The sequence below is a fragment of the Lethenteron reissneri genome, chromosome 16 (assembly GCF_015708825.2).
Source record: "Lethenteron reissneri isolate LAM-NWPU_2019-01 chromosome 16, ASM1570882v1, whole genome shotgun sequence".
In the NCBI taxonomy this organism is placed as follows: Eukaryota; Metazoa; Chordata; class Hyperoartia; order Petromyzontiformes; family Petromyzontidae; genus Lethenteron; species Lethenteron reissneri.
Window position 1 is genome coordinate 8,837,285 of NC_083794.1, and position 12,432 is coordinate 8,849,716.

A 12,432-nucleotide genomic window follows, 5' to 3' on the forward strand; every position below is an offset into this window, starting at 1 on the left:
TGCAGCGCCGCGATTGGAACGTGCGCCTCTGAACGCGCGGCGATGCGAGTCTGTCGACGGACGGAACATTCCGCCCGCGAGCACGTTCGTACGCTTAGTCAGGTGGCAGATGGCAAAGCGAAGGAACGGTGCCACCCGCCACCTTCCCCTCTCGTGCAATTTCTCTCCCTTTGTGTTATTTAATTAAGACCCGGTGCGGAGACACCCACGGTGGACATCTGCTTAGAAATTAGGTGACACGGGATGTGACATTTTCAGGTTTCAATTTCGATAGCCTTAATGGAGGGGGACGCTGGGCTTAAAGATCGCCCACTCTTGTTAGGGACTAAATTAATAAACCTGTAACGTTCATTACAAAGGTGTCTCTCCATCAGCGTCAACACGCATTAGCAAAACATGAGGCCAAAGCAGACTAATGATTTTAAATGCATGTACTTTAAATGTTTCATTCTCTAAACACAGGGGTGAGGAATCACAAGGCCTGTGATTTCATTTGATATGGCCCTTGGTCATCAGTGGCCTAGCACTTTAAAATGGCTTACGACATTATTGATCCATCACTGCAAGCATTGAAGCTGCACTAATCAGCTACAAGACGGGAATATTATATTCTCTATATCATAGTTTATGAACATACCTTCATTTGTAATTATGTTTTGGATATGAACATTAATTAATTCGTGACATTATTTTCATGCCAAAAGTTCCACTTAATAAAAAAAAACCCGAGTGTGAACCAAAGATCATATGAAGCGATATCGGAATTAGTTCGACGATGTCTGCTTCTGTGAGTCACTCTCTAATGTGCTCTGTGAGACATCGGAATGGATTTTTGATCTCGTGACAAGACCGAGAGAACATCTGCGATACAAGTGGATAAAAACAAAATATTTCAAACATAAGGAAACAAACGATGATTGTGAGGAGTCAAGAACGCACACGCCCTCCGTGGAGCAAAACGTCATCCATTAACTCTTTCCTATTCCAATGACGTACGTGTAAGCCATCAGTTTTACTTCCAATTTGCACATCATCAGAATGGGAGGGCGTGTAGCACAGTTCGGCGCTAGCTATCGTAGAGAGTGCGGTCGTGTCGCTACGGTTCTCTGCGGTGGGTACAATTATCTTTACAATCAGCGGCGCTATGCCCCTCTAAATAAAACGAACACTAAAACACTCGCGCATTCCGAGATCCGGCGGTGAACGGGACCCAATCAGCGACTTGCGGTTGTGTTTGGAACGAGGAGAGGGTTCGAGCAGCACAAAACGCGGCACAACCGGTAAACACAACGGAGGGCTAAACCCATCCCAGCACGAGCCCGCCCCCCCCCCCCCCCCAGCCAGCGCCAACGCCCGGCAGCATGGTCACCTTCTCCAGATGAGCACCGATGAGCAGAAAGCCCTTGCTGGACACCATCTGCTCCTGCATGATGACGGAGCTCTTGAGCAAGTCCAGCAGGAAGGCCAGCAAGGTGCCACTGCACAGCGGGAGATACGAATGCAGCACAATGTGGATCTATACAGCGTGGAAATGCGACCACATCTCTCTCTATTTTGTGGAAAGGACAGCTAGTCGTAGGTCTGTGTGCGAGTCTATGGGTCTCAGAATCGATTGGTCTCTGTGTGCATTTAATGGTTTCTATGCGAGTCTGGATCTCCGAGTGAGTGTTAACAACACAATGTGGGTTTATAGAGAGACTGCATGTGACTGCGTTTCAGCACTTTTGTACAGAAACAGCAAGATATAATCATATTTGAGATACCATCTGTGTAAATAATAATGAAAGGCCCAAGTGTTGGAATAAATTACCATTATTTAAAAAACTGATCAAATAAAAACGTCATCTTAGGCAAAGCCCTCACACCTGTGATATGCTAAAATAAATTTAATGTAAGAGCCCTGACTGACAAAACATTTTGAATATGTTGCGATAAATTAGATTCGTGACAGTAATGTTTTCTTAATTTCTTTTCTCCGCCTTCATTTGCATGAAGAAACATTTGAACATGTTTACATATTCTCACAGCGCATAACGAGTTGTGCCCTTAATATTGAGCACACATTGTTCACAATGGATGTCTATCACAATTGACGCTCGTCAGCTTGAAGTAAAAGGATAAATAAATCACAAAATAAATCACAAAATAAATGACAATGTCATCACTTTTCACTATAATTATTATTATTATCATCATGGCCTAGCACGTCATTTTAAAGTATGGATTTTGACACAAGCCAGAAATAACTATAAACAGAGGATCACCCACATTAACTCATTTACAGCAATGCACATTGCTGTAAATAAGAAATGTGTTTATTCAGGAAAGCCTCACCAAGTCTCAGTTCTATTTTTGAGCAAAGCTTTGGGGATGTTTGACCAGTTCCATTCAGCAGTGTTTTGCGTGTAAGAGAGAACCTGAGTACCCAGACAGAGTTGGAATAACCACTCGAAAGGTCATTGGCACAGGAGTTCACAACCCATTTGCTGCACTACCATAGCCTGTGGCCACTTTACAAACCAGTGGGTTTGGGAGTTTCACAAATCTGTGTGATCGTGTTTAGAATGGGCCCTGGGACAAGGAATTAAGTTAGGCCCCCCCCCCGACCCTGTCCCATTTCCCCAATATTTGTAGCCAGATGCGTTGATCTCGGTGCGGTTGCACCAGCTGCTCACCAGAGGTCGCAACCGGGTACCCGATACCCGTACCCTACCCGATACCCGGCTACCCGTACCCGGCCGGGTACGGGTAACCGGGTAGCCGTTTGCGACCCTGGTGCGGCCGGGTACGGGTACGGGTAGGCCGTGAGTCACTGGTGAGTAACCGTATGTCACTCATTTAGGGTAGGGTACGGGTAGGGAACGGGTACCCGTACCCGGCCGGTACGGGTACAGGTACCCATTTGCGACCCTGGTGCGGCCGGGTACGAGTAAGGAATCAAAACCCGTTTGCGACCTCTGCTGCTCACTCAAAAGTGCCGCCACTGGCATGATCCCCCGACCCTTGCCCCCAAAACGCCGGACCGCAGGTACGCGCACCAGCACGCCCGGTCGCACGACTGACTGCGGTGAGCGATTTCCGCGGCGGTCAGCTCTCACCAGACAGAGGTGTTCATCTCCTCACTGTTGTGCTCCAGGAAGTCGAGCTGCCCGAAGAGCGGGAAGAGGACCTGAACACCGCCGATGGAGTGCATGGCGCTGTGGATCGGGTTCGTCACCACCGCTTTCACGCACTACGGCACACAGGAGAACATCATCATTATTAATTTTCCTAATTATCATCAGCGACAACATCACGCACAAGAACATGGTCATCATTATTTCATCGCGAGCATCTGCTAGGGGAAGGCCTACCCAAAACGCCGCGATCTCTCACGGTCCCATTGAACTGTAAATATGTAAATGGTAGAATGTGTTTTAATAAACATGTCATTACAGCCTTAAGTGAAATGCTGGACAAAGGCTTCCCCATACTGTGTCGGTCATGGGTGTTGCTTGACCAGCCTTCACCGCTCGAGTTGGTAAAGGAGGGGGTCCTAGAACCGGTTCAGATACAGTTTCACTCGCAATTTATTTTAGCCAAGGCCTAGAATCGAACCGAGATCGACGGGTTCACAGCGCAGTGCGCCAACCAATAAAATACTGCTCCATCGCCCGTATGATTTAGCTGTCGGTAATTCAAAAAATTACGTTTTTATAATATTTCAGTCGGTGCCCGATACACGGCATGAACCGCGACGTAGGGGAGGGGGTATAGAAACTCCCCGGAAAGAAGTCCCGAACCACAAGCTCCAGAATTTCGAGGAGGGAGGAGATTGGGCTCACTGCCCCACCGAGTGGGGACCGCGAGCGGGGCGCATGTACTTTTATCTGGGATGGGGAAGGTAGGGGAAGAAGAACTAAAGTAAGGGAGTAGAGAGTGGGGGTGCCATCGGTAATTGGAAAAAAAAGCAGGACTTTTATTGCGTCACCAGCTCACAATGGCATATTCCTCCGAGTCACGTCACAGCAGGCGTTACGCTTCATTAGCGCCCTTCAGGAATGCATTTTCTGGACAGCGGCAAACGCCGAGTCATCAACTCGGTGCCAACTGGCTCCACATGGAGCATTGGCTGCCCACTAAACTATGCGGCCACACTTCACGAGACTGTGAATGCGTCGCCCTGAATGCGCCCGATCTCATCGCATCTCGGAAGCTAAGCGGGGTTTGAGTGCGCTTTGTACTCCGATGGTAAACTGTGTGGAAATGCCAGCTGTTGTGGGTGGGCGTAGACTGCCAGGCAGCAAAAACATGCCAGTGTATATACCAGGGGGTACCTTCTTGAAACTATCTTTGTGTGGAGCTTTGAGCGATAAGACTTTTGTATGCATGGTGGGCTTTCTCGGGGTAACCCGGTTTCCTCCCACATGCCAAACACTCATTTATGGGAATTAGCCAAACATCCCGATGCAGGATCAACGACTCGGTGAGGGTCTCCTGGGTGAAGACACACGGAATGCCGTTAGTCATCACGCCCCTCCACTCTGCCAGCGGAATGCTTGCAGCAGCAAGTGGGCGGCTCTCGTTTGTTGCACTATAATAGACGCACAAGGGTAGACGCAACAACCTGTGGCCCACTCTCAAAACAGGGCTACTCTGCTGCACCACACACACACCTTTTCGTAATGTTTGGTGCAGTGTAAGACTGGGCAGCTTATCGAGTTACTCTGAAGAGTACCATGGTGCTGTGTTACGCAGTACTGGGTAGCGGGGTACCGTGACGTGCAGAGCGTGGACCTGTGTTATGCAGCACTATGCAATCCAGTGTGGTAGCATGTGGTACAATGCAATGCAGCATAGCGCTATTACGCAGCTCTATAACGCAACGCAGCGTGGCACCGTGTGCGATGCAGCATGGCTGTACGCAGCGGTGTGCAGCGGACAGCGCGACGTGCCTGCAGCATGAGGGCGTGCGGCGTGTGCACGAAGATGGACGTGGTGTCACGGGGAGACGACTCCAAGCACAGCTGCCCGTCCGTGGCCTTGGCGTTGTAGGTGAAGGCCAGGGAGCCGGCGAGCCGGCCCTTCGTACAGCACGAGCTGGTGGTGCTCTGGCAGGTGCAGGTCACTCTCCGTCTCAAACTTGAAGGTGTTCTGTGGTGTGCGAGGAGGGGTCGGAGGACAGAGGGTGAAGGCCATGGGCGCGGAATTTGCTTTCCCGAGTTGTAGTGAGAACGATTCACACCGCCACCAACACGATGAAAAAAAGTCTCCATTTAGGAATTGATTTTAGATCGTTTCAGCTATTCCGTATAGTTTATTGTTTATTCCATCTCATTTGTAGAGTTTTGTTTAGAGTCGGTCAATATATCCCACACCACTGACCCATAATTCCACTAAGTTTCACAAACACAATCCCATTCACGTATCATGAGCGTAAGAAATTACTTTACCGACAAATAGATTATCTTTACATGTTTAGCATTCAGCCTCACTGGACAAGAGACCAATCAACATAGACAATGATAGAAGGGAATTTTGCATCCGAATTGGAGCTGCCTCAGAGCCAGACAAGGGATAAATCACCGTATGAGCAGTGGGAAGTGAGCAACGTCAAACACCATCGCTCTCGCTCCCACGTTTTATCCCAACGTGCAGCCCCACACGGCAAGAGTTTTACTACCCCGTGGCGAGATGTTAACTACCTCGCCCGGTATACAGTAGGCCGTGGGTTCAATCCCAACCCTGATGTCTGTATATTTGGAGTTTGCATGTCTCTCTCCCCGTGGTCACGTGGATTTTTCTCCGGGTCCTCCGATTTTTCCCTCTACATTTAAGAACGTGCGTGGAGTATTTGGCTGCGATAAATTTCCACATGATATTCATGGCGAGGTTACTTCTGAAAAAGAGCTCTTTAGCTCAGTGAGCCTTACCTGGCAAAAACTGAAACAAATCAGCTCCACCGGCCAAACAACCCAAGTCCCTTTAACACGTAGGCTTTCGCGACCAACTATTATTCATAATCAACGTTTTTGGGTTTAGATCGCGTTATTTATAAATGTGTCGTAACCCCAGCATCATCGGGCATTTGCCCGATGATGCTGGATGCAATTACCAGCGAAACATCGTACTCAAATTGTAAATGTTGTGGTTTCACGTTTCAACACACCGGTGGGCTAAAGCAGTGAACTACTTGTCCTTTGTCAACGTGACACTTTTTTACTGATTGGCCGTGTCGGGTGGTGGAGGGTTACGACACATTTATAAATAACGCGATCTAAACCCAAAAACGTTGATTATGAACCCAAGTCCCTTTCCCAAATCAAAGCAAAAGCACAGCCGCTACCCCCAGCTTCGAGCGGGGGGGGCGGGCTGTGTTTTGCCGATGTCCTCGGTGCTTGTGCCGACAGCCGCACCCCAGCACACGCAAGTCGCGACGCATTGCTCACTTTGTATCCGGGCCCCAGCTGGAAAATGGCCGCCACATGCGAGCCGTTGAGGGCCTCGCTGAAGAGATAGACGGCCGACATCTGCCCGCTGAACGTGCGGTCGGCGTCGATGTTGTCCGCCGAGCCCAGGTAGCACTTGTCGAACGTCTGTTGGGGGGGGGGGGGGGGGGGAGCAGCAGGGGTGGCGGGAGGGGGGGAAGCGGAGGGGGCGGAAGTGGGGGTAAGCGGGGATCCACGAGGAGGAGGTAGGGGGAGCAGGAAGGATGAGCAGTGTGAGCTCAGTCAGGACGGGAGCCATCGATCATTACCACCTTCAAAGCAATAAAAGTTACTAAAGTGACAATGAACTGCTTTTATTTCACATCTTAACACAGTTTCATGTTGGTGAGAAAAAAAACGATTGTGGTTCAGATTGTGCTATTTTTAATCAACGGTCTGGATTATGGAAGTCGAAGAGCAGTTTTATTTTGGAAAGACTCTTCCCCACCAAAGAAATGTGGAATTTCCTCCAATGGCTCAGGACTGTCAGAGGAGATGAGAACTGCCCACTTCTCCTTTAAGCAAAGGAATATAAACTTTTTATGAATAAATGTAGTATATACACACTGTATGTATACTACATTTATATGACAAATAACTAAATTTCGCAGGGTAATTTTCACACAAACATTCGTGTGTGATCTACATATGGTAAGTGAACCCATTTATACAAACACAAGTATATTCACAACCAGGCGAGTGCCAATTAAGATAAATGTCTCTCGCAATGGAAAACTCGTAAAAGAAGACACGGTGCAAACTTAATATCAACAATGATAACAAATTATATTAATAATAATTAAACCAAAACATGGTTTTAAATATTATAAATATAGCTGTACAGGAACACTCACTCACTAAAAAGACTTACCAGCTATACATTGCCCACAAATCGTAAAAGTTCAGAATTCTGATATAACGCAATGCTCATTCGAGCGGCCGACTCCAGGCATGAAACAAACACCATATCATCACCCAACTCAAACATAAACCTCAAGAGAAATCTTACATCATTGGTGCTGATGTACCAGGCCATGTCCCCCGACGACACCAAGTTGCCATCCACGTAGCAGCGGATCTCACAATTCTTCCAACGATTGTACACGTGGACGATTGTGATCATGTACCACTGTCGGAACACACGCGCAGGCGGCACCACAAGATGAACTACAGGCACTCCTCTACTTAAGAACGAGTTAGGTTCCAGAGGTGACTGACCGTAAATCTATTTGTTCGTAAGTCCAACTTCACTCCTGTCGATTCCAAACATGTTGTACGGCATGTACACTAAACACGGGGAATGGCTTTAAAGTTGTATAATCTCCTGTTGATGTAGATGCCACTGGTTCTTCATGTTCTGGAGACGTAGATGCCACCACTGCCATCTATTGCGTGGCAGTTTAACTTACAACTCGGTCCGAACAGGTAACTGCACATACGTACAGGTTTGTTCATATCTCTGAAAGGTCGTAAGTCGAATTTTCCTAAGTAGAGGAGTCCCTGAACTTTGCTCATACACATGGCAATTGTCTAGCAATGTGACACAAGGGTGGTACACATACCTGTGCACATGGCACTGTCAGCTGGGCAGTGTGCATTTCGAATAGGGTGATTCACCCAGCGGTGATTCGACAGTGTGTGGCAATTCAGGGTTGCGGCTAGATTTAAGAGTTGGCATCGTAGTGAATAGTAGCTTCTTTAGTGGTTGGAAGAGTGATGTGAATCCATACAGAGGAGCAGACAAAAACGAAATGGAACGTGTCAGCGGTTCAGCCAAAAACAGTGCTGAAAGAACAAATAGTAAAATATTAAATCTTACACGTACGATTCAATGCACATACCATGCATTGCACACACAAATACTATATATAGGTGCACAAATATGGGAAAAAACATGATGCACTGTGGGTGCTTTTACATTTTTTTACAGAGCAGCAACTTAAAAGTTCAATTCGGGCCAAACAAACCATTTGGCATAAACTAGTAATGATTGGTACATGCGGCACACATATCATCGCAAACTCTGTTTGTGCCACAGTGCCAATTTTCACGAGGCAAGCCTACAGACGTCAATCATTCCAGAATTCATACGCCTGCCCAAAGCCCTGTACGGAGCCCTGTGGGAATCTCACTTGTATAGATTATTCGGTCAGTCGCATCAAAAATGTATGGCTGGAGTGGGTCGGGGAAGAAATATATATATTCCCCAACAGCTGACAATATACCGGGACGTAGTCAATCACACTGTGCCACATCGCATTTATAATGCAATGCATTCAGGCAGCGCAGTTCCTGCCTGCAGAGTTCCGTGCACAGTTGGGTTCACAAGTTAAGCACTTGGGAGCAAGTGTGGTCACCTGGGTTTCTTTTTTTAAAGAGCACGAAACGTGCCATAAAATAAAGCTCAACCGCAGCAGGGCAATTAAATGCAGTGGCCTTTACTTAACCAGCCAGAGGCTCGTTGGGAATCAATGCTGCGGCTGGATGCGAGACCCACGGCGCCGTAGTTATGCGAAGACGGTTGAATTTTTCATCTTAAGTTTTCAATAATTTTCCACATTTGGGATTGGAGAATACGATACCAGCGTATATAATGGACTCTTCTTACTCATATTAAAATCCATATTGGCCGCATTGATAATTCCCTGCAGGAAATAATTGTGTGGATCCCAATGTTTTTTTGGTTTTCTCCACACAAGTGCCTGGCACCAGCATTAGCAACAACATCATAATAAAGAGTTGGACAATTTGGCTCGGAGGTCAAAGTGCTGACCTGGCACAGCTGAGATCCTGGGAAATGTACTCTCCCCAATATTGTGGACCGGCGGTGACTTGAAGGGATCTCAGTAGTTGCTCTGTGATATCCGCTTACTTGGCCCATTCTCTAAAACGCAGGAATGCACTGCTCTGCAAGAGATTCGAATGGATTGTTTGTCCCATGACATGTCGCTGAAAGCACAATTGGGATGGAATTGACCAAACAATATATTTTTAAAACTCAATTTAAAAAAATAAATATGCTTCCATAATTCAATGCCAAAACTGCCAGGGGCCCTGCAAGAAAGAAATCAATGGCTCCTACTGATTTTGTAATTTTCACCCATTCTCCGTGAAAGTGCCTGGAACCGGAATTTGCAACAATAACATGAGAAGCGCCAAACCTTCTTGGGCTGGAAGTCGTACTGAATGCAGTGCTGGGAGCCTTTGCCCTTGGACTTGAGTGCGGTTACAGTGAGGCAGCTTCCCATGAAGTGGCTGGAGTAGCCGACACCCTTGCTTGTGCGGAAGCTGAACCAGCGCCCACCACGCACACGCGGACAAAGACACACACACACACGTTATAATCTTCGCATTTACGTGCCGCTTGCTTTGAAAGCCTCAGCAACTCAAGGCGCCTGATATGACGTCTCATCTCAAGATGCTTCCAAACACGGGGGCTTACATTAGTGTAGAAGGGGGTAATGGGGACAGAGGGTGGGAGGGCGGGGGGGAGGGAGGTCATGGCAGGAAAATATGGACGAGAGGAGAAAGAGAGGAACAATGCGGCACGACCCAGTATTAAGCAATCACTACGTGGATTCTGTGGCCAATGAAATTTTCAAGGAAGATTTTCCAAAGAACGCAGGGAAGAGGAAGTTTCCTCGGATTTCTGGCCGAGCGGGCCGGCACACACCAGTACAGGTAGGGCTTCTCCTTCTCGGCGTTTAGGCTGGTGACGGGGTCCATGCGGACCCACATGTGGACGGTGAACCCGTTCTGGTACGGCCAGCGTGCTATGGGTGGCAGGGCGATAGCCTGAACGTACACGGACATCACACACACACATTACACCACACACACGACAATCAGCATGGTCTGTTTATATTGTATAGAGCAGGGGTCGGCAACCTACGGCTCCGGAGCCGCATGCGGCTCTTTACGGGCTGCTTCTTGACGATGAGTACGTATGTACTCAGATGCATTGCGGCTCTTGAAATACTGAATTTTGACCGAATTGGAAAGAAATGGCTCTTCTTGTTATTTTGGTTGCCGACCCCTGGTATAGAGGTTCTAAACAATAACTCAGACAAAATGGGGCACCGAATAACCATCAGTTAACAGTACACCTAACAAAAATCTTCAAGCACCCATAACCTGCCAGATTCCAGAATAACTGGTATACGAGTAGGCATGTAACAATTGGCCAGTGATAATGATAGAATAAATTGTCAGGTTTTAGGGTCAAACCTCGATTCTGCAATCAATACTTTTATAGCAATGCGTTAAAGGACAGCATCTCTAGGGGCTGCTGGGGTGAAGTGAGACAATTGCATAACACAAATTACATGATATATTTTAAGAATACAATCACCTATCTGTATCGCGAACCGAAGAAATTCGTTTAAGCGACGAATGCCTGAAAATTAGCCACCCGAAAAAACCTTTCAGCTCCGTACGATTTAAATCAAATGTCAACTAGCAAAAATTAATAACTGATACAACAGCACAACATAATTCAAACAATCAAAACATTCCAGTTTCGGGTGAAGGAAAGTGTAAACGCAAAACTCATATTTCATTGTAAAACGTTATAAGATAATTAGACAAAACCAAACACCGCGATCGAGTCATTCAATCGTCGCGGGGGGGGGGGGGGGGAACTCACGGATCCGCTACCCCCGGGGAAGCTGAAGAACGTTTCTGGGCCGTGCCTCTGGGGCATGTGGTTGAGTACCGAGAGCAGCTTGACGGCGTGCCGGCGCTTAGGGCACAACACACCACACGGCCAGAAAAAAACAACACACAACACACGGTCCATTTTAATCAGCACCTATAATTCGCTCGCTCACTCATCCGTTCATTTCAATCATCGGTTCGTTATCGCCGTGCGAATTACTTGTGTCAGCCGGTTGGCTGGGAAGAAGATCTAAACGGGGCGAAGGAGCATTATGCAGCACCAAGCACACAAAGGAAGAGGAGCCAACTATCAATATAGCAAGGTGATTAATCACAGTATTTGCAAGTTGTCTGCTCATTAACATGCGAGGAGCTTATTTTTCTTCCCGTTGTATGAATATCATGATTGATTTTGTCCAGCGTAAAGCGGAGCAAAAGTTGCATCACTTCTGGGCTATGAAAGATGCAACAGAAGAGTGTTTAGACATCAGGGAATATTCTTCCATTACACACTCCTTAAGGGCCAATGCAACATCGCGTTTTTTAAAGCACACTTATGTAAATGACCACAACCTCACATGGCCACAGCAACCACACTGCAGGGCAATTCCATAAATGTGTTCGTCAGCTACGGCAAACAAAAAAAACAAGTGGCGAGATCTCTTCTAGATTTGAAGTTTTCGTGACTGCAATGATCCATACTCGTTGGTTCTTTCGGTAAAGTCACGTAGGTGAAAATAATAAAATAAAATAAAAAATGAAAACAACTAAATCAAATCACGACGTTTCGGGCGCAACACAAGCGTCCTTCATCAGGTGGGGACCACCACAGTGAAAACAATCTCTGAAGTTTGCCAAAGAGATGGCTGTAACAAGGGATTATATAGCTGAGGGGGTGGGGGGGGGGGGAGCCAGCTTTAGCGATATAATCCCTTGTTACAGCCATCTCTTTGGCATATTTCAGCGATTGTTTTCGCTGTGGTGGTCCCCACCTGATGCAGGACGCTTGTGTTGCGCCCGAAACGTCGTGATTTAATTTAGTTGTTTTCATTTTTTTTTCACCTACGTGACTTTACCGAAAGAACCAAAGAGAGTATGGAGAGATCTCTTGTTTCACGAGATTGAAAATGACGATTGTGTAGGCGGACATGAAAACTATTATCAAGCTGACAAAACAACAATTTGTCTGCCGTAAGGGACGAAATTTCCTCGTGATCGCTGATATAAACTACTTTCATTTTACCAGGTAAGGCCCACTGGACTATACAGCTCTTTTTCAGAGGTGACCTGGCCGCAAATGATAGCCCAA

At 47.1% G+C, this 12,432-nt stretch overlaps 1 protein-coding gene across 1 annotated transcript in view; it reads right to left on the minus strand.

Moving 5' to 3' along the window:
• LOC133342936 (lipopolysaccharide-responsive and beige-like anchor protein) overlaps positions 1-12,432 on the minus strand; it is a 281,221-nt gene that overhangs the window by 251,515 nt on the left and 17,274 nt on the right. Inside the window, 9 exon segments of the mRNA XM_061552330.1 lie at positions 1,370-1,478; positions 3,099-3,232; positions 4,935-5,063; positions 5,065-5,133; positions 6,429-6,575; positions 7,477-7,596; positions 9,629-9,755; positions 10,141-10,262; positions 11,113-11,208. Coding sequence (XP_061408314.1) covers positions 1,370-1,478; positions 3,099-3,232; positions 4,935-5,063; positions 5,065-5,133; positions 6,429-6,575; positions 7,477-7,596; positions 9,629-9,755; positions 10,141-10,262; positions 11,113-11,208 — 1,053 coding nt within the window.